The sequence below is a fragment of the Brienomyrus brachyistius genome, chromosome 10 (assembly GCF_023856365.1).
Source record: "Brienomyrus brachyistius isolate T26 chromosome 10, BBRACH_0.4, whole genome shotgun sequence".
Classification (NCBI taxonomy): Eukaryota; Metazoa; Chordata; class Actinopteri; order Osteoglossiformes; family Mormyridae; genus Brienomyrus; species Brienomyrus brachyistius.
Genome location: NC_064542.1, coordinates 19396339 through 19420202, shown reverse-complemented (window position 1 = coordinate 19420202; position 23864 = coordinate 19396339). Strand labels below are relative to the sequence as shown.

General features: G+C 43.5%; 1 protein-coding gene, 4 non-coding genes and 1 pseudogene across 6 annotated transcripts; all 6 read right to left on the bottom strand.

Annotated features, from left to right (window-relative positions):
* Nucleotides 1–36: 36 nt before the first annotated feature.
* On the bottom strand, nucleotides 37–23494 carry LOC125751053 (uncharacterized). 2 transcript variants are annotated; one of them, XM_049029519.1, is made up of 13 exons: nucleotides 23446–23494; nucleotides 19733–19869; nucleotides 12784–14930; nucleotides 8708–9009; nucleotides 7686–8512; nucleotides 5077–5240; nucleotides 4591–4953; nucleotides 4277–4467; nucleotides 3813–4149; nucleotides 3046–3670; nucleotides 2767–2952; nucleotides 2216–2676; nucleotides 37–1831 (listed from the first exon to the last, which is right to left on the bottom strand). In XM_049029519.1, the coding sequence occupies exons 6-13, from the start codon at nucleotides 5230–5232 to the stop codon at nucleotides 563–565; spliced, it is 3588 nt and encodes a 1195-aa protein (XP_048885476.1). In that variant the 5' UTR covers nucleotides 5233–5240; nucleotides 7686–8512; nucleotides 8708–9009; nucleotides 12784–14930; nucleotides 19733–19869; nucleotides 23446–23494; the 3' UTR covers nucleotides 37–562. The 2 variants fall into 2 exon arrangements, with proteins under 2 accessions (XP_048885476.1, XP_048885477.1); XM_049029520.1 differs by lacking the exons at nucleotides 7686–8512; nucleotides 8708–9009; nucleotides 12784–14930; nucleotides 19733–19869; nucleotides 23446–23494 and adding an exon at nucleotides 6260–6581.
* LOC125751252 (U2 spliceosomal RNA) lies at nucleotides 11322–11512 on the bottom strand. The gene has a single exon (XR_007400575.1). It is a non-coding gene; the product is annotated as a U2 spliceosomal RNA (small nuclear RNA).
* On the bottom strand, nucleotides 15814–15983 carry LOC125751255 (U2 spliceosomal RNA; annotated as a pseudogene).
* trnam-cau (transfer RNA methionine (anticodon CAU)) lies at nucleotides 16100–16172 on the bottom strand. The gene has a single exon. It is a non-coding gene; the product is annotated as a tRNA-Met (tRNA).
* LOC125751248 (U1 spliceosomal RNA) lies at nucleotides 16655–16818 on the bottom strand. Its single transcript, XR_007400571.1, has one exon. It is a non-coding gene; the product is annotated as a U1 spliceosomal RNA (small nuclear RNA).
* LOC125751251 (U2 spliceosomal RNA) lies at nucleotides 18210–18400 on the bottom strand. The gene has a single exon (XR_007400574.1). It is a non-coding gene; the product is annotated as a U2 spliceosomal RNA (small nuclear RNA).
* Nucleotides 23495–23864: the final 370 nt, after the last annotated feature.

The following is a 23864-nucleotide window of genomic DNA, read 5'->3' as shown; positions in this document are numbered from 1 at the left end:
GCACTGAAGTAAAAAAAAAATTACTCTTTATTGACCAACACATTGATGACAGCAGCATTGTACCATGGATGAGAATTCACAAAGTGCAGAGATCAATAATTGCAGCAATGCTCTCACATGTTACAACTGATGATTTATAGCAGCATTGTACCATGGATGAGAATTCACAAAGTGCAGAGATCAATAATTGCAGCAATGCTCTCACATGTTACAACTGATGATTTATAGCAGCATTGTACCATGGATGAGAATTCACAAAGTGCAGAGATCAATAATTGCAGCAATGCTCTCACATGTTACAACTGATGATTTATAGCAGCATTGTACCATGGATGAGAATTCACAAAGTGCAGAGATCAATAATTGCAGCAATGTTATAATGTTGTTAATGCTCTTACATGTTACACTGATGATTTATAGCAGCATTGTACCAAGTAATAACACCACAACACTACAGTTAAGGGAATTAAAAAAACACGGAGCATGGTTTAAACAACTATTTTACATTCAACTATTTACATTTGCCGATCCCCAAGGAGAGAAGAGGAGCTACACCTCATTCCTAAAAGTCATCTACAACAGACATAAAGTGTTCGTAGCTATCATACACTCTGCTGCTCAGACCTTTAGATGGAGACATCATTTTTACTGGACAGAAACTCTTTTTTTTGTATTTCTTGTGTCCCTGGGTCGGTTGGCCGCAGAGTGTACAAACGGGGAGATTTTGCACCCGTGATAATTTCTCTCCAATACCTGAGGGGGCTTCCTTCAGTTTACGCTTATACAGCGTAGCTCTCGCCCAGGCTGAAGGACTGTCAGTGCTGTAGAATGTGCTTTCAGAAGCGGGCATCATGGGCAAAGATGGATAGGATGAGATGGGCAGACCAACAATCGCAGGAGCTGACTGACTCGCAAGCATTGTGGGCTGTGTGGAGGGGCCAGCAATCAGAGGGGCTGATGCACTGGCGAGCATCATGGGCTGTGTGGAGGGACCAGCAATCGCAGGGGCTGCTGCAGATGCAGAGAGGGAGGTCACGGGCCTGGTGATGGTAGAAGTGGGCGGGGTTTTCCTCAGCGGTGCCGACAGTGGTGGTTGAGGCCGGGAGAGTGGCATCACCACATCTGTCCTTCCCTTTAACACCTTTGTGCCTGCCGTGCTGGGTGTGGGCACATATTCCATCCGGGGGTAGTCTGGTGCAGGGAGGACCGCTGGCTGGTGTGGTGCCGGAGGTAGGTCAACGGATGAGATGGAGGTGGTCTTTGTGACGGTCAACGGCTGTTTTGTTGCGCGCATGTTGAGGAGCCTCTCTTGGCGACGAATGAAGTCCCGCACGGTCTTTGTGTTAATCTTTGGCAGAGGAATGCCAGCCTTGCAGAGGACTGGATCCTCCACCAAAATCCGGTGCTGGATTCGCTGGTACGCCTTTACGATGAAGGTCTTCTCAGGGCTGGTGCGAGACCCTTGAGGTGAGTGCAACCACAACAGTTTCACCAGCGTGTACATCAGTCTGTTGTGCTGCGCGCTGATGTCGTGTTGGGCTGGAGCGTACCGCTTGGCCATCTTCACCCGCTGTACTACTGCAGCCTCGAAGGGGTCATCTCTTTTCGTGCGGCAGTAGAGGGTGTTGCCCCAGTGTGATCTGTACAGCTGGTTAAATCGCTGTGGATGCTTGTCATGCTCTTCCATGACATTCCAGGCTTCAAGGACCCTGTTCCTCTGCTCAGTGCTAAGTGACAGCTTGTCCTCTACCAAGCCAATCTCCACCAAGACAGAGCAGAACTTTTCCAGCTCTTGAAAGCCGGGAAGAGGATTTGGGCTGCAGGCATCATCCTTTAAAAAAAAAAAAAAAGGACAAAAGACATACGAATGTGGTAAATACATGTGGTACCGTCAACCCCAAAATTTCTCATACCCATACCGGATTTCGATTTAAACTAACTTTTCAGGTTTCCTCTGGCTGGAAATTGCATAAACATGTCACCACAAAGTAAGACCTTATTCTAGAAATATGTGGATTTTTCTAATTATCTCTCTATAATAATGTCTTACTTACTATGTGGTGACATGTTTATGTCATTTCCAGCCAGAGGAAAAAATAAATAATTTGTATTAATAAGTATTAATAATTTTGGCCTTGACTGCAAGTCAAATACATAGAGTTTCTGCAGTAACAATTGCGCTATACTTCAGTCTAGAAGAGACACAGCTACTCACGAAGGCCGGAGGATAGACAGTGGAAGCTTCGTCTCTGGTGAGTGTGATGTGGGAGAGGAGAGCATCCGGAACATCGTCCTGTGCCTCCCCATCGCTCTGGCACGCCTCGTCTGGATCGGGCTGCCCGGGCTGAACCACCTCCTCCTCCTCCGGACCAGGTCCATCGTCGACAATGCCGCTAAGGAAAAGGGTCCCAGATTCACCTGTGCGCTGGCTGAACTGGTACTCTAACCCAAGCAGCTCGTCGGAAGGGACATCAGCAGGGGTCCGGAAATTCTCTGCCACAGTCTCTCCGAACAGCTGCTGACAGCGGGCGTCGAGGCGATCGATCAGCGGCCCAGAGAAGGTCCTGTGGCGCCGTCCTCTGCCACCAAACACGGCATCCGAGCTCCTGTCCGAGTTCCACCGCGCAATGCCGCTTAGCAGGTAAACCTGATAGGGCCGCGCCGCGCAGTGAGGACCTGGACATCACAATGAAATGTATAACGGTGTTGGAATAATAACAGGGCCATGGCTCATTTGTTAGAAGTGATCAGACTACACGTTCATACCTGGAATCATGTGCGGCAGAGCTTTGTGGAATCCTCCCAGGCTGCTCCCACGCAGACATTTGTAATAGGGCACATCCACATTGTTGATGGTTGTGTTACATGCCACCCTATACATGCTCATGTCTGGTGGATCCTGGATGCACTCCAGATGCCGCTGCTGCTCCGCCCAGATCTCATCAATGGCCTCTGTGAATGTATATATGTATATATATATACATCCTGTGTGTTATGTTTCACTTTTTACGCCACTGGTATTCGTGTTGTAATAGCTTTTCATACCTGGTGTTTTGAAGAGGCTCACTCCATTCTCGTCCAGACCGGCGGGACCTTTAAGCTCCTCGATGGCCAGCTGGATGAGCTGGAATGTTTCCTGAGCGCCGAGTGTGACCCTCCGCACGTGATGCTTCAGCTGCTCCCTGGGAATGTAGAGCCGCACTACATCCTCGTCCGACACGGACTTCAGCGCTGCCGGGTCCTTGGCTCTGACCGCCTTGATGAGCAGCTCCAAGTCCGTGCGGTTGTACGCCAGCACTGCCCCAGCCACCGCAGATTTGAACGTGGCGTATTTGCAGTGAGACTCTGTGCGGATGGCAGCGTCAAACCGGCGGATCCAGTGAGAGATGTCCAGACGCACAACCATCCCATTGTCCACCCAAGGCTGGAACAAGGTTTCCACCGCTGTTGGGCCCTTTGCACGGCAACACCCACGGTCCACATAGAGAATTTTGGGGACGGGTCGATCTGCCAGCCGAAACCTTTCCACGACACCGTGGCACATCGGCTGCAGCTCCTTAGTAGACTTCTCACAGGTAAGAACAAAGGAAGCTATTTGAGAATGCTCGTTTCCTATGCTGGTGAACCATTCAGCTGAGCCATGACCTTCGCCGGACAGCTTCTTCACCACCTACAAATGATGTCAGGTTTGCATAAAGCGATAATCTGTTAGATTTTAATGATAGATGATGATTTCATGTGAAAATCATTGAACAAAAATTAGAAAAAAAGCGGCAATGTTTTTCATTTCATCATATAGTAAGTTTACATACTTTCTTGGTGGAATCCATTTTCAGCACAGTGCCAAAAGTGGAGAGGATCTGGCTCCGGTAGAAGCGCAGATTGTCGGCCTCGGCCAGCAGGAAGGCGTGGCGCAAGAGACGCGCAGAGGGAATCTCTCTCTGAGGAGGTGGTGCCTTGAACGTCTGCTTCGATGCTGAGACGATCCCTCCGGGTTCCACTAAAGGCATAAGGAGCGTGGTGTAGAGGTCCATGCATCGAAGGTACTCTTCAGCGTGATTCTCCTCTATCTGCCGCCACACCTTGACCACGGTGTTTCCTTCTGTCTGGTCCCTCAGAAGACGCACGACATTCCTGTCCACACCGCGCCTGTAAGCAGAGGCACCGGCAATATTTTGAGCTGAAATTGAGCTACTGCTTTTAAAGGTTTTTAAATAAACACACACACACACACACACACACACACACACACACACACAATGTGCTGTATACTCACTTGGCGGTAAGAATGGCAGGAAACAGAGCTCGATGAGCCTCGCTAAGTTGTGACAAAATAGCAGGATCCCATGCGAGCCACCGACCGATGGTGCCACCATCTCCCCTCCTGGCCGCCTTCGTACACGGTCCACAACACAGGACCTCCGTCAGCATTGTGTACCAGTTGGACACATCGCAGATTTGACGTACCTGAAGTGCATATTTAAAGGCAAAACAGAGGCATGTGATGCACTGTGCTCCTATTTGTATATTTAAATAAACAGTAACAAATATTCCACTTTATTACAATAACTGAATTAAGTGAATTAATACCCGGTGGTGAAAGCCAGACTTGTAGAGGTGAACATTCTGTCCTGCTCCCACACACGCTTCACCTCGGGGACACTTCAGGGAGCATCTCCACACTCCAACAGGACGCCACACAAAGACGCGGCTGCGAAAGAAGAGGTCCGGGTTTGGCAGAGAACCCCTGACGTAGCCAGGACACTCTGGTGGGTAAAACCACATGCGGTCTGATTTCATCACCCGTCGCCTCTTCAGGTGTCCAGTGTGGTCTCTGTAGATTTGGACGGGTGTGAACATCCCTCTTTCGGTGTCCTCTTTGAGCCAGGAAATGTCAGCTGATGGGATGCCGTTGGGGTTTTCCCACAGACACACCCAACCCTCTAGGTCCACCTGCAACACACAAAAATATTTAGCTATTATTGTGTAATTGGTTATGGTAAAACATGCACTGAAAAACATGTCACTGAAAACCACTTGCTTACGTTGATTAAATATAATGTGATTATTACTTACAGGAGAGTCAGTCAGAGGTGATTCTGTGGGATAGTCATGACTCTGAGCTGTGGACGGGCACTCGGTCAGCTGGCTAGTGGACTCGGGCGTCTTCTGCCGTACAGTGGCCTCGGACCGCTTTGGCCGGACAGCAGACTCGAGCCTCTTGGTCTCCATTAACCGGTCTAACCAGTAAAGATCGACATGGACATCATACAAGATTATTTTAAAAAACAAAACATTTTATTTTTCCAGAGATTCGATGCCCTTACCTCGTTTTCAATAAAGAGTATGGTAAGGGACATTTTCTCCAAGTGCATCTTGTGCCCCACCCCTCTTACCGTACGTTTGTGGTGTTCAGACCCAGGAACAATGCAGCAAGCATAACAGTCATTTCCATCACGATCAACAACAACAACAACAAATTTATTTTTGTATAGCGCATTATCACAACATTACATCGTCTCAAAGCGCTTTACAGCATTCGCACCCAAAGCCCCCAACCATGAATACCCTCATCAACTGCAATAATGCTAAATTAACCGCAGTTTAAAAGTGAGATTCCATCGTCAGAAACGAACACGTACGTGACTGAAGCCTTAAATATTAAGGATATAGTATCCAGTTACACTAACAAACACTAATCAAAAGTAATATTTGCGCGATCGAAATCATGTCGATTTTGCCTAACGTTTGCGAGTTTCTGCGGTCTTTAGGCATGCTCCAGAAATATTACCCCTTAATACTTAACCAAGGAGTTACTGAATATTACGAGCACTTCTCTTACAAATGTATTACCAAAGCCATTATTTCTGATGTTTTTACCGTCATCGAAAAGTGCGTTTACATTTATTACTCGGGTTATTGCGCGTAATAAGATTATAAAATCAAACATAAAAGCGACGCTGCCCTGCTGCTTATTCCGTCATATGCAATGCTGCGTATATAGTTTATTCTGTGCATCCCGCTTATAAGATTTATTCTTTCGCCCTAAGCGGGTTCTGGTGTTATTGTGACAATTATTATTCTGTGCTTCACTGGTATTTTTAAATATAATCCGGATATTACTGCATGACCTAGGTCGCTTAATCGCTTAATTCATACGCCGATCTCAGTCGGATTCTTGCGTTTACATGGCATTTGAGTTACTGACCATACACCGATATGATACCATAAATCTAAAAATCCATAGGAAGAAGTTTACCTTACAGAAACTCTACTTTCTTCAATCAGTTCAAAACGCCGCTCATGCAGAAAAGTTGCTTCAAAATGAAATTATTCTACGATTTCTCAATCATTTACTAGCGGCGACCAAATGCCGAGTGGAATGTCCACGACCAAACAAATTAGTGGGCGGGAGCTAGAGAATGTTGCATGCCTAATAGGTAGTCTACGGTCGTCTTCGGTCAAATTCTGCCAGACGATTGGCCGTCTACAGTCGGCTAAGCCAATCAGATGGCCGAACTGTCTACAGTGACTGTAGACTCGAGGAAGAGTGTCACGTCCAGTCAAATTAGTGGGCGGGAGCTAGAGAACACTGCATGCCTAATAGGTAGTCTACAGTCAAATGTTGCCAGACGATTGGCAGTCTACAGTCGGCTAAGCCAATCAGATGGCCGAACGGTCTACAGTGACTGTAGACCTTGCGCTACTGTAGACTCGAGGAAGAGAATGTCACGTCCAGTCAAATTAGTGGGCGGGAGCTAGAGAACGCTGCATGCCTAATAGGTAGTCTACAGTCAAATTCTGCCAGACGATTGGCAGTCTACAGTCGGCTAAGCCAATCAGATAGCCGAAATGTCTACCGTCCGTCTACAGTGACTGTAGATTTTGCACTACTGTAGACTCGAGGAAGAGAATGTCACGTCCAATAAAATTAGTGTTAAAGTAACGTAAGTCATATTAAGATTTCGTTGGTGTTGTCAGCATTTTTGGTATAGTGCGTTTTAATGTTCAAGAATTATCTTTGTTTTCAGAGGCGGTGACTGTTGCTCGCCATGATAGTGAAGAGCACGCCCAAATTACATCTGCTTAATGACGTGACTTTTTTTAAATTTCTTTAAAACACAAGTAATCCATGTAGTTCCTGGCTTTTAAGACAGTTGTAACGTTTAAGTACACTCATAATCAAATTCTGTCATTCAATTTACTTGATAATAGGAGTACTGATTTTTGAATTATATTTGAACAAGCAAATGCTGTCAAATTTGCTCCACAACAATGTTACTGTGTCAGTGAATCAATCTAGGAATCAATAGATTATTCAAAGTATATGAGTGTAATGCTTTGTCTTTTTTCTACATGTCATTTACATCTGTCACTGTAAAAGCTCCTGTTACTATTGGCAGACAGATTTAAGATAGATTGACCTCTCATACTGAGTAACATTTTTGATAAATACTTTAATTGTTGCATTCAATTATTGACATTCCACAACTTGCTCTTACTGTAGCACTGACCACGTTAAAGCTGGTAAAAGTACACGCATGTAAAAAAAAAGCACATACAGCACTATTCTTTATTATAAATGAAAAGTCATTAAAATGAAAACTATTTACAATTTGCCAAAAAAATAAAAAAACATTGAACATGGTTTAAAAACTTATGTTCTAAAAACTATTTAGAGCTACCTAAAGCTTCAAGTCCGTGTGGTTGTATGCCAGCACTGCCCCAGCTACCGCAGACTTGAACGTGGCGAACTTGCAGTGTGACTCTGCATCAAACCGGTGGATCCAGTGAAAGATGTCCAGACGCGCAACCATCCCACATTTAGAAAAAAAGAAAGTATTTACAATTTGTAAAAAAAAAAAGCTGTTATTTACCTTTACAATAAATTCTTAACAGCACAACACTACAGGTAAGGCAATAAACAAAACACTGAACGTGGTTTAATAAACTATGTTCTAAAAACTATTTAGAGCTAAAGCTCCATGTCCACGCGGTTGTATTCCAGCACTGCACTGCAACCACTTAGCTGAGCCATGACCTGCTTCTTCACCACCTACAAATGATGTCAGGTTCACATAAAGCATAAAGATTTTAATGATAAAATAATCTATGTGAAAATCATTGAACAAAAATTAGAAAAAAGCTGTGTTTTATTTCATCATATAGTAAGTTTAGTAGACGCATTTCCAAAATCTCTTCATTGTCACTTGTTATGTGCGCCATCTGCTCACTGAACTGTAGGCCTTCCTGGTAAGCTCCCCCTTGTCACCGCTGAAACACTGTGGCCTTCTGCCTTGAGTGCCGTCACTAGAGCTCCCAAATCTCTTGAAAGCTATGGTCTTCAAGCCCTTTTTGACCATATACACACTGGTCGATGTTTGCCTCCAAGAAAATTGACACTTGCGGGAAGCTTTCTGCATACTCCGCCAGACAGTCTTTAATCCAGTTGCTCTATATTGCGGCTGTCCTACAAGGGTTTGCCGCCTCCTCTCTGTGCTTGTCAATGACACTGCAATTACAAGCAACATGTTATGATTATTGGCGAAAAACCTCTGCAAAAAAGCAGCATGAAATAGACAAGTATACATCTATAAGCTTAGTATAAATATTTCCAGAGGAAGAAACTGCTTTCAGTAGCTAAATAAAATGACACTTAAGTGTAAATGAATATGAAGATGAATGCAGTTTCATAGAATATACTTACTATTCCATGTAGCCCACATCATTTGCCACAAGCCAGCAGAACGGTGCATGTTCATACTGGCCAAATGGCATGACCAACTTCCCGAGGCACTGCTGACCGGACAGTGCTGAAATCCCTCCAGCACAGAGGACTTTTTCAGCATGGTGGAGGGCAGTGGACTGGTGCAGCAGCTCACTGGGGGGTCTGGGGAAGGTCATCTTCTTCTCTTTGTACATACGGGCTTCTTTAGTCGTCACAAGCACGGCCTGTTGGCGACTTGCCACAGCGCTGGGGTTCACAACCCGGATTGCTGATGCTGCCATCTTTATAGAACAAAGCAGTGAGCATTCCAAGCATACCAGTCATTTACATCACAATCAACCATGAAATACCCTCCTCAACTGCAAAAATGCTAAATTAACGACCATTTAAAAGTGTGAGATTCCACTGTCAGAAACGAACACGTACGTGACTGAAGCCTTTAATATTAAGGATATAGTATCCACTTACACTAAAATACTAGCTCCAGAAATATTCCCGCTTAATGTCACCGTCATCTCGCAAATAACCAAGGAGTTACTGCTTATTCCGTCATATGCAATGATGTATATACAGTTTATTCTGCGCATCCCGCTTATGCTATTTAATCTTTCGCAATAAACGCATAAACCGATCATAATTAACGGGAAAGTTAACTGTATTCAGTTTACACTTATCATGGGTAAATCTCGAAGTTTCTCGTGCAGAAACTCTTTGCTTTCTTCAGTCAGCTGAAAACACTGCCGCGCATGCAGAAAAGTTGTTCAGTAAATGAAATTATTCTACGATGTCAATCATCTTTTACCGGCGATCACATAACGAGGGGAATGTCACGTCCAATTAGATTAGTGGGCGGGAGCTAGAGAAAGCTGCATGCCAAGCCAATCAGATGGCCGAACTGTACAGTCACTGCAGACGGACTGTAGAGACTTTGCACCACCGTAGACTAGACTCCTGCAAATTCCCCAAATATGGGAATCTCGACTGCATAATTTCTGGGGCACTACGTTCGCGCTCTCCTCTGATCACCCACACAAAAAAAACCGTGTTGGACCACTGCCTTGTCACCCTGACTATAGTCTCCACTAGGTGGTTTTCTGCCAGCTACCATATGATGTGCTACCAGTCTTTTGGAACCAAGAACTAGGCTACATCCAAATATGCACAGAAGTCTGAATTTTTACCAAAAGATCATAAAATCTGCACAACTCCCATTAACACCCCGCACTCCCAATTAGTTATCTGGGTCACTTATAGAGACAAGAGAGATGAACCTCTGAAAGTTACACAAAAAGACAAAGTACTATGTTGCGACCCCCAATTGGTCTAGGACATTAAGCATTATCAAAAACATTCCCCAACCATGTCATAAACTGTTCCAGTGGCTAGGCTCAGGTATTGAGAAGGTTCTACCCCTGACCGTTAGTATGGTGACCCTGAGAACCCAAAACACATCATACATAAACGAGACACAAAAACATCAAGACATAAAATTACGCCAATTCAAATTTCTATGTTTGCTCAATGTGTTGTGATTTCCAAATGTGAAGCGCTCTGTGCCACAGGGGCCAGTATTCGGCCTGCTGGTCAAGGGTGTACTGAATTGAGCCAGAGAATATGAGGTGGGCCGCTAGGGCAGGGTGGTATGCTGACGTATTTTCTAAATGAGATATAGCATGGGGGAAAAAATAGTTTATATCGATTTAGCATGCGATAAAACAAGGGCTCTGAATTTAAATAGTGAATAGTGACCAAAAGTACTCCTTCCTGGTTCTGAGCAAACGAGAACTTCGGCCATGATGTTCCACAAAATTCCAGAATCACAGCTACAATCAAACAATTCAGTTAGCAACTTACTGGGAATTCGATGGAGGGGAAAGGTGAGGAATCATTGTTCTCTCACATGTACAGAGACCTAAAAAAAATTAAAATTCTGCTGACAAATGACTACACTGAATAACTTTAACCCAGCCCATCCCGAGGTTAAAAAAGATGGTGTGTTAAATCACTCCTGATTGCACACGGACCTCAAATTTTTGGGGGACAAAGTGGATCTGAGTGACTGGGCCAGTGTTAGATATGCTCATATTCAATGTTTACTAAAAATGGGTGTGTGTTGTAATGACTTTTCGGATTTGAAAATAAAGGCCATAAAAATTCAGCAAGACAAGCGGCTCTGTCACAAGGAGCTAAATTGCCCCTCCTCCCCAACGGCAAGAAAGAGAAAACGAGCCACGCAGACAACCAAAAACATTAAACGGATGGCATCTCTCAAGTATACGAGTGAATTCCACGTACAATCACACCACCTCTTTGTTGGCTGCTGATAAGACGAACACGGATACGAGAAAGGAGCAGAGGAATGACCTTCGGCGAGAATAGTAGATGCATTCAGCTGTTTCACAGCCACTGCAAAGTTTCGTAGAACAAGAAAACGTGACAAATTCGAAACACATGAAGCTAACGCGACACTCGTACACACCCCAGACATACGGCCACGTTAGCTCTACTAATGAGATCAAACTAAATCCGTAAAGCGACAGCGAGGAAAACCGAAACCTGCCACATCTATTCTTCCACAACAACTTTCCCCGGTAGGGGGTGCACCGTTCCTGGAGATACTGCAATACCAGGTCGATGCGTGGAGTGGACGGAGCAAGCCCCTATTCCATCTCCCTGTTCCAAAAATCAATTTAATATATGGTCCCCAGATAGGGGACGTATCAGATATTAAACTGATAAGAACAGATACTACACTTGATCTTAGCCAAAAGGCCGAGAAGCGATACCTACACGTTCTCGACCAGATCCAGATTTACCACCGACACATACAACCCCTTCACGGCAATGCTCCGTAACACATCAGCGACCGACGGAAACACCAAGCCCAGCACGAAATGCGCTCATTCCCACACAACTGAAATATCCAAAGAAACTAGCCGGCATTCGCGGAAAACCACCCTGCTCCACGACATGTATATCCCAGAATGCAACACGGTTTCTAAACCATTGTCAAGGTCTCGCGACCAAAACCCCATTCTGTAAATGTGAACATCTCCAGACAGGTACCTCCGAAACATTAAAGGTTTGCTCTGACTACGACAAAGACTGGATAACACAGGCGACCCAATGTACCTTTAATAAAGCTGCACACAGACACGGAGCATATTTGTCTTTATTCTGCCTAGCAAAAATCTCCCTGCGTGTTTGTCAATTTCTCGAAAGCTCAGAAATGTTTCTTGAAGACACGCCTAAAATGTTACACACCTCGGTGTCTTAACCCGCTGACAGAAAACTCACCACGGCCCCTTTACGAGTAACACCGGGTAGCAGGGATACCGAACGCCAAGCACGCCTTTCTTTGAACAGGCCCCGGTCGGGTAGCTGACCCGCTATTGTGAAGAAAGTGACACACGAAACTAATGAGCCATAGAATAACCCTTTACTGTTGGATTTGTCGTTTTTTAGCGTGATATAAAGCCCACGACCTTTAACGAGCTCGACAACACGTCTTTCTGGCTACAAGGACGACACAGAAGGAGAATTAAACTGGGCCTCGCCAGACATGGGTTAAAGTGTCAGCCCCCCCCATCTGTAATCTATTCGTTTGGGGGACCGCGCGCACCACGGGCCCAAAGGAAATGAAGGGCATGCCGGCCTATTCTCAAACGGGGTTTGCGGTTAAGATACTATTTATGACCATAATTAATAATTACTATTAAAAGCATATACCAGCGCAGTCACATGTCTATGGTCACTGTCAGGAACTTAATACGAGGCCACTTTTGCAGTCCGCGCCGTACGAGGCCTAACGAGATACTACACGCCGCTGACAAGGCCGCTATCGCTTGTGAACCGTAATTGGCATCGAAATTAATCCTCAAACGAAAAGTGGGAAAACGTGTGCTTTTCCCCCGCACAAACAAAACTTAAACACTTATTTCGCCGTCAAAGCATTTGATGTGGACAATTTGACGATGCAAATTTTAATCACTTGATTAAAACGGATAATAATGACCGTAACATAATATCAACGAAAAAGCTTCTTTAAACCTTACCTGTCGCATAATAGCCAAAGCGCACCCAGCAGAGCCCCGGTTCAGTGGTAATACGCTGATTGCGGCCCCTTAGTGCAGTTCGGCTTGACATTAACTCCCGCTCTCCGGAAGCGCGGACTCGTCCGGCTGCTCTTCGCCAAATGAACCAAACAACACGAATGATGCAAACGAGGTTCAGGGAACACCATAATTCTCAAAAATTCTCAGCAAATAAATAACTGAATGAATGACCGAGGAGAACAATAAAAATTTGTATATGCTTTCTTTATTATTTTTAAAGTAAAATTAGTGGTTAAGTACCATGTGGTTTGGATGAAACTGAAGAATGCGTAGCCTCTCCAGCATCACTGCTACTGATTCTCTAAAACTGCAGATTTTTTACCATGTTTAGTGTCTGGACACATAAAGATATCAAAACGTTATACATTAGTTTACACATTTTTTAACTGTACAGAGCATATACTGTTAAATATACTTGCTGAGTAGCACGTGGTGGGGCTTCCTCGTTGCCCGATTCTTCACTAATTAAAGTTCCTAAGAAGATATGATCATTCAAAACGTCTTAATTCAAGTCATTATCAGGCATCCAAATGTCTCAAACAGATGGGAAAATGTTCTGTATGCTGCACATTAAAGAAAGTAGCCACCAAGATGGTGAAGTTAACAGTAGAAATAATATAGATCCTCTTCTGCTATAGGTTACTAGTTTCAAAATTCCCATCTGCTTATACCCATTCACGTACCTTGGGCTAATGAAGTAGTAAGTATATTCTATGAAACGGTATTCATCTTTATATTCATTTACACTTAAGTGGCATTTTATTTAGCTGCTTAAAGCAGTTTTGTTCTATATATATTTATACTAAGATTATGGATGTTGGTTTATTTCATGCTGATCTTTTACAGAGGTTTGCTAATAATCATAACATGTTGCTTGTAATTGCAGTGTCATTGACAAGCACGAAGAGGAGACGGAAAACCCTCGTAGAACAGCTGCAATATAGAACCACTGGATTAAAGACTGTTTGGCGGAGTATGCAGAGAGCTTCCCGCAAGTGTCAATTGTCTTGGAGGCAAACATTGATCAATGTATATATGGTGAGAAAGGCTTTGAAGACCATAGCTTTCAGGAGATGTGGGAGCCCTACCGACAGCACTCAAGCCAGAAGGACAGGCCAGAGAATTTCAGCAGTGACCAGAGTGAGCTTATCCGGAAGGCCTACAGTTCGGTGAGCAGGTGGTTACATGCACCTGTTACACATATTATGGAATATTATTTAGCACTTCATAATGCACAGAGCATGTGATCATTAGGACTCTATTAAGAAGTTGATGTAAACTGTGTAGAGACCGACCTTGTAACCTTTAGAGACCAATTACTGCTGTGCACGATGTGATGAAAAACAAGTATGAATTAGCACCTTGTGTTAACTTAGAAGTTTCTGTATCTGTTAGCTATTTTGTTAGCCTTTGATGTATGGATATGTACTTCATTAGTGCTACATACTTTACTGGAGGAGTCCAATACACACCCAGGTCGGGTGTTGGCACAGCAATAACATATCCTGGGGGTGCTGGGGGGTAAAACCTCATCCTGTCTGATTTCATGACCCAGCACCTCCTGAATGTGCCCTTGCTGTCCCCGTATATTTGGGCCGAGGTGAAGAGCCCCCTCTCTGCGTCATTCTTCAGCCTGGAGAGGTCAGCTGTGTGGATGTCACAGAGATTATATACGCAACCAACCCTCCAGCTCAACCTGGGACATATCAAAACATTGCTATACTTATACACATGTTTATGCAAATAGTTATGTATGTGTAGTTGAGTACACACTGCACATTACTACATTGTACAGTGATGAGACTATGCATTACTATCTGTTTACATATACAAGAAAGGGCTGTGGACTCCTTCAGCTTCACTGAGGCAAAGGCTCCTTGCTGGGTGAAGATCTGAAGGTGGGTGCCTGAGAGGAGTAAGCTGGTGGGGGGAGGTCTTAGAGGAGGACAGTGACTGGGTAGTGTAGGTTGCCTTGGAGGAGAACGTCTTGGTGTGAGAGCGCTTTGATGAAGGGCACCTTGAGGTGGAGGAGGACTGGGCATCGAAGAGGCCTGGATGGAGGAGGGCATCTTGGTGGAGGAGGATGCCTGTGGGGTGGAGAGTGCCTGGGCAGAAGGTGCCTGGCATTTTGCAACAACCAAAGCACAGAATGATTTGGACAAAAAAAAAGACAGCATGCTACCTGATCTCCTAAGAATGCACAAGTAACTGAGAGGAAGCCTAATTAGCTAATATCACATACAAAACAGAGTTTTCAGTCTCACTGACTTCCAAAATCATTACTTCTCCACTATGAATCCCATGTATTACTGCTTTTTTTATATATAAAAAAAAAAACTTCCAAGTTCACTCACTGTGGGAGGGACAAAAACATCCCTAAGGCAGGGGGCACAGACTGGAGACACTGAAAAATAATCATTCACGGGAACTAAGGTTTCCTTCACAGGACGGACACTGCCGCTGGATTCCGGCAGCACTAACTGGGCCCGATGCTGATTTGACTGTACCAGTCCATGTTCTGCTGAAGGCCCTTTTTACCGCGTATACATATGATATATAGGGTCACTGCTGCCATCTTATGGCTGAATTATAGAATTGCGTATAATTCCATTATAAACCAACGAGAAATCGCAAGACTTCAGAAAACTTCACGAAAGTAAGAAAAAGACAAGCAGCGCTGTTATATGCGGGGAATCTGCCCCTCCTCCCCCACCGGCAAGAAAGAGTGAAAAATGAGCCACAGACTACAAAAATATATCACAGCAAATGCGAAGTCCCTTGAAACAGGGAAACGGTCGCATATTCATAGCAGATGAAGCAAACACAGCACTCACAAGCACATATGGCAAAGTTAATGCCACTACAGGATTTAAACCGAACTTGCAGAAAACCAGCCACTAGTTGTGAATAGGTGTCAGGTCACAGAAAGCTCGTCATGTTAAATCTGCTCTTGAATAACAACTTTCCCCAATAGGCTGTTGCTAGATGTACTGTAATACCAGGTCGATGCGTGGAGGGGACGGAGCAAGCCCCTATTAAATCTCCCTGTTCTAAAAATTATATGGTCCCCAGATAGAGGACGTATCAGATATGAAACTGATAATAACAATTTCTCGTTCTACACAATTTAAAAACATTATACAAAATGACCATCACAAACATTAAAATAAAAACACAATAGAACATTTAAAAACATTATCGGTATCTGGCATAGCTATTTTAAAAATTAAATTAAAAAACAAAACGGAGATCGGCTTGCCCCGTGTGAGGATCGAACTCACGACCTTCAGATTATGAGACTGACGCGCTACCTACTGCGCTAACGAGGCAGCTACATCTAGCCTGAGCCAAAAACCTTTAAAGAGAAACACACGAACTCAAATCCAAACCACGAATGTAACTAACATCTACCTTCATCAGCAATAACCATTTGGGAGCAAATATACGGCATACATGTATATAACTGTAGACACCACAGTCCTTAGTTCCAAATAAGTGGTAGCAGCTCGTGTATTTAATTTTAGGCATAAAACCAACAACATATGTATTAGACATAAGCATACCCATTCATTTCAGCTATGCTATGGCACATAAAAAATATACAGTATAGGAAATAGCAAATGATATACCAGATGAATGGATATAGCACACAATGCTATTTTGGAGATGTATATTTTAGTACAAATGTATATTTGCAAAGGAATATTACAATGACTAGTAGTATCACCACCTAGCGGCAAACTGAATAATATACAGAGTGAAAACAGCACATTGCTCGTCAATCTCTGTCATCTGTCGTTATACCACTTATCAGGGGAGAGCGCGAACGCAGTCCCCCACTACCAGAAATTATGCAGTCGAGATTCCCACATTTGGGGAATTCGCAGGGGTCAGCACAACCGGAGTGCAATGGCTGAGCCTCGCCCTGGGTGAACCACCTTCTTGATCATGGTATCTCCCCTGCCAGGTAAGTATGAGTTGCTTCGGCTCCGAGATGGCGCGACACTCCACAGCAAAAATGTTCAGTTTACGGTTATCCTTTCATACGGCCAGCTCTAAGCCTACAGCCATTCAGATCAGGATTTAACAAGACGGCTTTCGCTTTGCTCTCTCTGCTGCCACGGGAAGCGATTCGTTTTCATTTTGCGTGCTGTCATGCTGGTCAGAATTCCCAGAATGCCACGTGGTTCATAAATTGAAACACCGACCAACCATACAGACAACTGTACCGAGTCACCAAAAGCATAAAGTCATGTGGTAGGAAATTCATCTTAAATGAACCAACACCGACTTCAAATTGTATTATAAACTGTAAGACAAGACCGTTGATACTGTACTTGTACTGCTGCTTTAATTCGCTACTTACTGGCATTTTTATCTTTGCGTTCTACATTTAATTTATCATCAATAATAGCACTGGCAATAATAGAAGCGGCAATCTCGTATCTGCGCAGTGAAAGTTGTACTTGTGCAATGACAAAGGTATTGTATTCTAAATAAGTAACGTAAAATGCAGGGGAGAATGATTATTTTGTCACATTTCACACAAAGAGTACATTTGGCAGACGTGATTCACACAGTAACGTACTAGCGAGGCAAAGAGTACATCACAAGAATACCGCTATCAAGGAGCCAATTATGCATGAGTGCGGTTAGGCTGTCTCTGCAAAATCCACAGGGTATCTGGACATCGATGGAAAGCGAGGAGCATGGAAATACTGACATGAACACAAAGGCAAAACTCAAAAGGAGTCAAATTCAAGGTCCAAGAACAGGGTGAAATATAGTTGTCACTCTTACTTTCAGTTAATTGCAAATCTCTGCAATTTAGTTCGATTTTCAAAATGGTAATAAAATGAAAACTTTAATATTTTACAAAATATCTATTCGTGATTTCCGTTTTAATTTACGAGAACAGCTGTCGCAACAAGCCAAACGCGCACGCGCGAACATGGCATTTTCAGCGTCAACGTCACCGAGCATGTCACAATCGCGGCGGCCCTTGCCCAGACCCAGATGTACCTCCTACTAAAAATGTCCCATTCGTAAGAATGCCCTGTAACACAGAGAACGTCAGCGCCTCTAGGCTCATTGACACACAGCTAAAATATACAAACACACACCGGCCTCTTCGAAAAACGTATTGTAATATTGTTTCTTAAAATTTCTTACGCTCTCGCAAGGGGGACAGGGAAACGTAAGAAACAAAACACGACACTCGCGCACACCTAAAAATATAGGGCAAAGTTTCCAATACTAGAAATAAAACAAAATCTGTAAAGCAACAGCCACTAGTAATGAATAGATCACTACTCAAGGAAACCGAAACCTGCCACATCTATTCTTCCACAACAACTTTCCCCGGTAGGGGGTGCACCGTTCCTGGAGATACTGCAATACCAGGTCGATGCGTGGAGTGGACGGAGCAAGCCCCTATTCCATCTCCCTGTTCCAAAAATCAATTTAATATATGGTCCCCAGATAGGGGACGTATCAGATATTAAACTGATAAGAACAGATACTACACTTGATCTTAGCCAAAAGGCCGAGAAGCGATACCTACACGTTCGCGACCAGATCCAGATTTACCACCGACACATACAACCCCTTTACGGCAATGCTCCGTACCACATCAGCGACCGACGGAAACACCAAGCCCAGCACGAAATGCGCTCATTCCCACACAACTGAAATATCCAAAGAAACTAGCCGGCATTCGCGGAAAACCACCCTGCTCCACGACGTGTATCTCCCAGAATGCAACACGGTTTCTAAACCATTGTCAAGGTCTCGCGACCAAAACCCCATTCTGTAAATGTGAACATCTACAGACAGGTACCTCTGAAACATTAAAGGTTTGCTCTGACTACGACAAAGACCGGATAACACAGGCGACCCAATGTACCTTTAATAAAGCTGCACACAGACACGGAGCATATTTGTCTTTATTGTGTCTAGCAAAAATCTCCCTGCGTGTTTCTCAATTTCTCGAAAGCTTAGAAATGTTTCTTGAAAACACGCCTAAAATGTTACACACCTCGGTGTCTTAACCCGCTGACAGAAAACTCACCACGGCCCCTTTACGAGTAACACCGGGTAGCAGGGATACCGAATGCCAAGCACGCCTTTCTTTGAACAGGCCCCGGTCGGGTAGCTGACCCGCTATTGTGGAGAAAGTGACACACGAAACTAATGAGCCATAAAAATAACCCTTTACTGTTGGATTTGTCGTTTTTTAGCGTGATATAAAGCCCACGGCCTTTAACGAGCTCGACAACGCCCATCTTTCTGGCTGCAAACAAACCTCAAAGACGACACAAACAGAGACAATTAACCGGGCCTCGCCAGACATGGGTGAAAGTGTCAGCCCCCCCACCTGTAATCTATTCCTTTGGGGGGGCGCGCGTACCACGGACCCAAGGGAAGCCGGCCTATTCTCAAACGGAGTTTGATTTATGATCATAATTATTAATTACTATTAAAAGCATATACCAGCACAGTCACACGTCTATGATCACTGTCAGGAACTTAATACGAGGCCACTTTTGCAGCCCAAGCCGTACGAGGCCTAACGAGAGACTACACGCCGCTGACAAGGCCGCTCTCGTTTGCGAACCATATTTGGCATCTAAATTAATCCTCAAACGAAAAGTGGGAAAACGTGCGGATTTTTCCCCATAGAAAAATATTTATCAATTATTTCGCCGTCAAAGCATTTGATTTGGGCAATTTGTCATTTTGAGCGTCAGACACCGAAAGTTTGCAAACCACCGATGAACGCAACAGCAAATTAAGAAATAACTCCACAGTGCAAATTTTAATCTCTTGATTAAAACGGATAATAATAACCGTAACATAATATCAACGAAAAAGCTTCTTTAAACCTTACCTGTCGCATAATAGCCAAAGCGCACCCAGCAGAGCCCCGGTTCAGTGGTAATACGCTGATTGCGCCCCCTTAGTGCAGTTCGGCGTTTCGGCGTGACATTAACTCCCGCTCTCCGGAAGCGCGGACTCGTCCGGCTGCTGTGCATTAAGGGTGGACGATAAGACAAAACATCACATCAAGATCTTTAGGCAGAATCACGATCCACAATCTTATCGCGATTCTTTTTCATGTTAGTTTTTAATACTTCTTGCAGGTTACTGAACAGCATGACCAAACTAATTCCACTATATTAATTATAGGCATATAAAGGTAATAAAACTTGAAACTTATTTTTTGCAAATAATTGTTTGCGCCGTATCGGATTTGGAAACTCAAGTTTCGTATTACCGATGTCGAAATCTTTTTAGGGAGCAAATCCTCTACGTCTTCCATACCTTTACGCTGCCAAATAGAGGATGTGTTCCATGTTGATCGGAGGACGCAAACGGGAGAGATGCAGAAATCCGAGGCCTATACTGTTTGCTGTTACCGGTTTATTTGTGTGTCGACTGGCAGAACAACTTTAGATCCATGTACCAGCCGCAGAAAAGCCAGTGATACAAAGCGCACTGTAGTTCGGTAATAACGAGGTCTCGGTATGGGCATGTTCACATTAGTAAAGCCAAAACAAGCAATGAAAAGCGCAGCGCGTTGTGTTGCGTTTTTAAAATTTTTTATCCGCATGCGTTTTTATCGCGTTTGTCCACGTTGCTCTGAGTCTTTATGCTTTTTTAATGTTGCGTTGTATTGATTGTTTCTATGGTTGTACACGATTGTCCCTAGTGTTTGTGGGGGGAAAGGGAGTAAAAACGCATACAAACACTCTGGGATGCGTTTGTTTTCATTGTCATGAATTTGTGCAGCAGTGCGTTTTCAAAATCCACTTCAACACAGATTGGTGAGAACATCAAACATTGCTTTGTATGCAATATACAGTGTTCTGGCGTATTGAAACGACATGATACGCTACAATAGTTTTCAGAAAAATACTAAAATTGAAGATATTGCTCAGACAGACACTCACTCTGAGGGGGTCGACCTTTCGTGTTTTCACATGAAGAGAGAGGTGTGGTCCACAGACACTCACACAACATAGGCAGTTTAGAGTCGCATGTTTACCTAAATGCACGCCTGGACCGCAGAAGTAAACCTCAGCACTCATCAAGAGATCAACAGATATCATATCAGGCCCAACGGTGAAAAATTACTTTGCCGACCATGGTATTCGACAGCTCTGCCCCCTCTTCACCGAAGTGTCCAAATAACAGCATCAATCTGTGCAAGCAGCATGAGTAATTCCATAATCCAACCACAAGATGGCAACAGTGTCCATTATACAAGCACCTATCCGTCCTTCCATTCATCTTTTATCTTCGTCTCTCTTCCTCGTGTGTGTATCGTACATATATTACGTCCTTAACGCCGGCTGCCTAAATGTTAGCTAATTCCATTGCAGCATTTCCGAACAACTGATTGTTTTTATTAAGTATTCGCGTTGTGAGAAGTAGCTCAGTGGACTCTGCTTTTGTGATCGGGAAGCCGCTGGTTAAGTCCGGCGTCGGTGCGCTCTGCGGCTCCTTCAGCTTCCCGAGCAGTCAAACAGACAGTTATAGAGGATTTTCCCACAGGTATCAATAAAGTGTCAATTATTATTAAATAAGTACTCCTTAGTAGCCTAATGTTTACATTCTAAGATGCTTATTTATCTTGACTAGGACAAGAAAACCTACATCGAGTCAGAGTAAAAACCGACTTTCGGGGGGCTCGAGAGTAGACTACATTTTACAGTATTTGACATAATGTTATTTTTCTTGATTGCGTTGGAGCATTTCTCACATGACAGTTATCATTTGCAAAACACGCACGCGTAACTTCTTTCAGATCTCAAAACACAGTACAATAGCAAACCAAAATGTCACATAGTGAAAAACAATAAAATGGCGATACAGGAACACCAAAGTTATAACAAGATCATGTACTGTGGGAACCAAAAAAACAACAACATGGCATTTCACTGCAATTTATATAATACATTTTTTTAATCATTTTGAAAGCTTAGTTAACTGTTTTGCATGGGGTGGCGAACACGATGATCACATACATATATAGTTTGGGTGTAACATTATTACAACGGAAAACTATGTAATATATGTTGACCAACAACATTAAAGCAACTAAAAATTATGCCAAATGATGACAATTGTACAAAACCCTTTGCATATATGAACTAAAACATTTGGAGATTTACGTGAGGCAATGAGAAATTATGTTCTGCCATGTAGAAGTGACATTATGGTGTGAGGATTACACTTGTTTTTCCAGTATTAATTGTCATTTGAAAATTTCTTCGAAGCAATCAAGAAAAACTATAAGTATCAGTTTGCTAAAGAAAAATGATCGGTCAGTGACAGTGGAAGAGAAAGTGGGTACCAACTCATTCAGAATTGTGGAGCTCAGGGGCTTACCTACACTGACAATCTGACAATATATCTAAGCATGTTGACTCTCCTGGTTAAAACGATGCTTAATGTACATTTAATTTTGGTGGAATTATTTGCTTCTGAGAGTTTTGGATAAGTACAGACTTTTTCAGCCAAACTATAGTGCTTTGCTGTATGCACAAGTCTTGATAACGATAGGTGTGTGTTTCATGAAACTGTAATACACACTTCTCCAAGTTTATATTAATAATCGACTACAGGAACGACAGATAAGTGTTCGCGCAAAATACTGTGCAGTTCCCACTGGAAACCCACTACGATAGGTTGCGTGGTTCGACACAATGACCCTTTCCCACTATCGCGGAGAAACCGTGGCACCTCCTAATAAAATAAGATAAAATAAAACAATTGGGCCCAACCGGGGCGAAAGGGTGGCGCAGTGTTTAGCACTGTTCCCTCACCCCTGCGGGAGGACGGTTTGAGTCTGTACTATGACTCCATGTGTGTGGTGTTTGCATGTTCTCACAGTGTGGTCGTGGGATTTCCTCCGGGCAGAGTCCGGTGTTCCGTCTAGTTGAGCTACTTTGTCCAGTTAAGCTACCTTGGTGCTAATCGATAGCCCTACCTCCCCCCCCCCCCCCCCCAAAAAAAACCTTACCTTAAAAAGAAAGAGAAGAAGATAAAGAATTAACCCGGTTTTGTTTATTTATTTTGGCGGGGAAGCGTCCCCCCGCCTCTATTTCCGATGCCTCTGCTTATTCCATTGACAATAAAATACGCTATATTCCGATCCAAGCACTCCACAACTACTTCTGAATGAAAAACATCACGTTATATGTGAGAATGTGAAATGATCGTACTGAAAGCCCAAACTGGACGCGACGCATTTATAAGGCGACTCATGTAAGGTCACGCACTACATATTTTAAACCTTTGTTTAATGTATTGATAAGCCTACCGGAATACGATTGTCCCGTAACTCATGAAAATGTTTTTCTTTTGTTTGTGAAGTAGCCTATTTAGTAGAAACACACGGCGGATCCATAGAAAAATACCATTGAATTACCGGGATATACGTTTTTAAAGCTCGGCCTGTACCTGGCTGCAGGAGTTAAATATATTTTATGATGATAATATGGACACCTTTAATTAGAAAATAGAACTACTAATTATTAATTATAGACTACAGTCGTGATAAAGCAATGATTCTGAGTGCGCTTAGTAGTAACTCACAGAAACCCAGCTCCCTCTTCTGCCAATGTCTACGTAGCGTATTTGTAGTATTTTCAGATGTTGTTTTTTAAGATTCGTTTATCTCAGTTCCTTCCTGTATATAGATTCGGGAGCGGAAGTATAGCGAAAATTCAAATATGGTCTCAAGGTAGTGGCTAGCATCATAAACGCGAAAACCAGACTTGATTTTATATAGTCATAGTATTTGTTATACATACTTCATACTCAGCATGAAATTTTAGGTGTCTAAAGCTTAAGTGGAATCGTTCTGAAAATAACCGCAAACAAACAAAAGAAATTAGGACTGTGAAATGTGTCACTGACAGCACAGAATCACACACAATATAAAGCACATGTACATGGTTTTATCAGTGCAGCCCAGACCAGCGTCGCGTTTCCTGCTAAACAGCAGCCCGCGG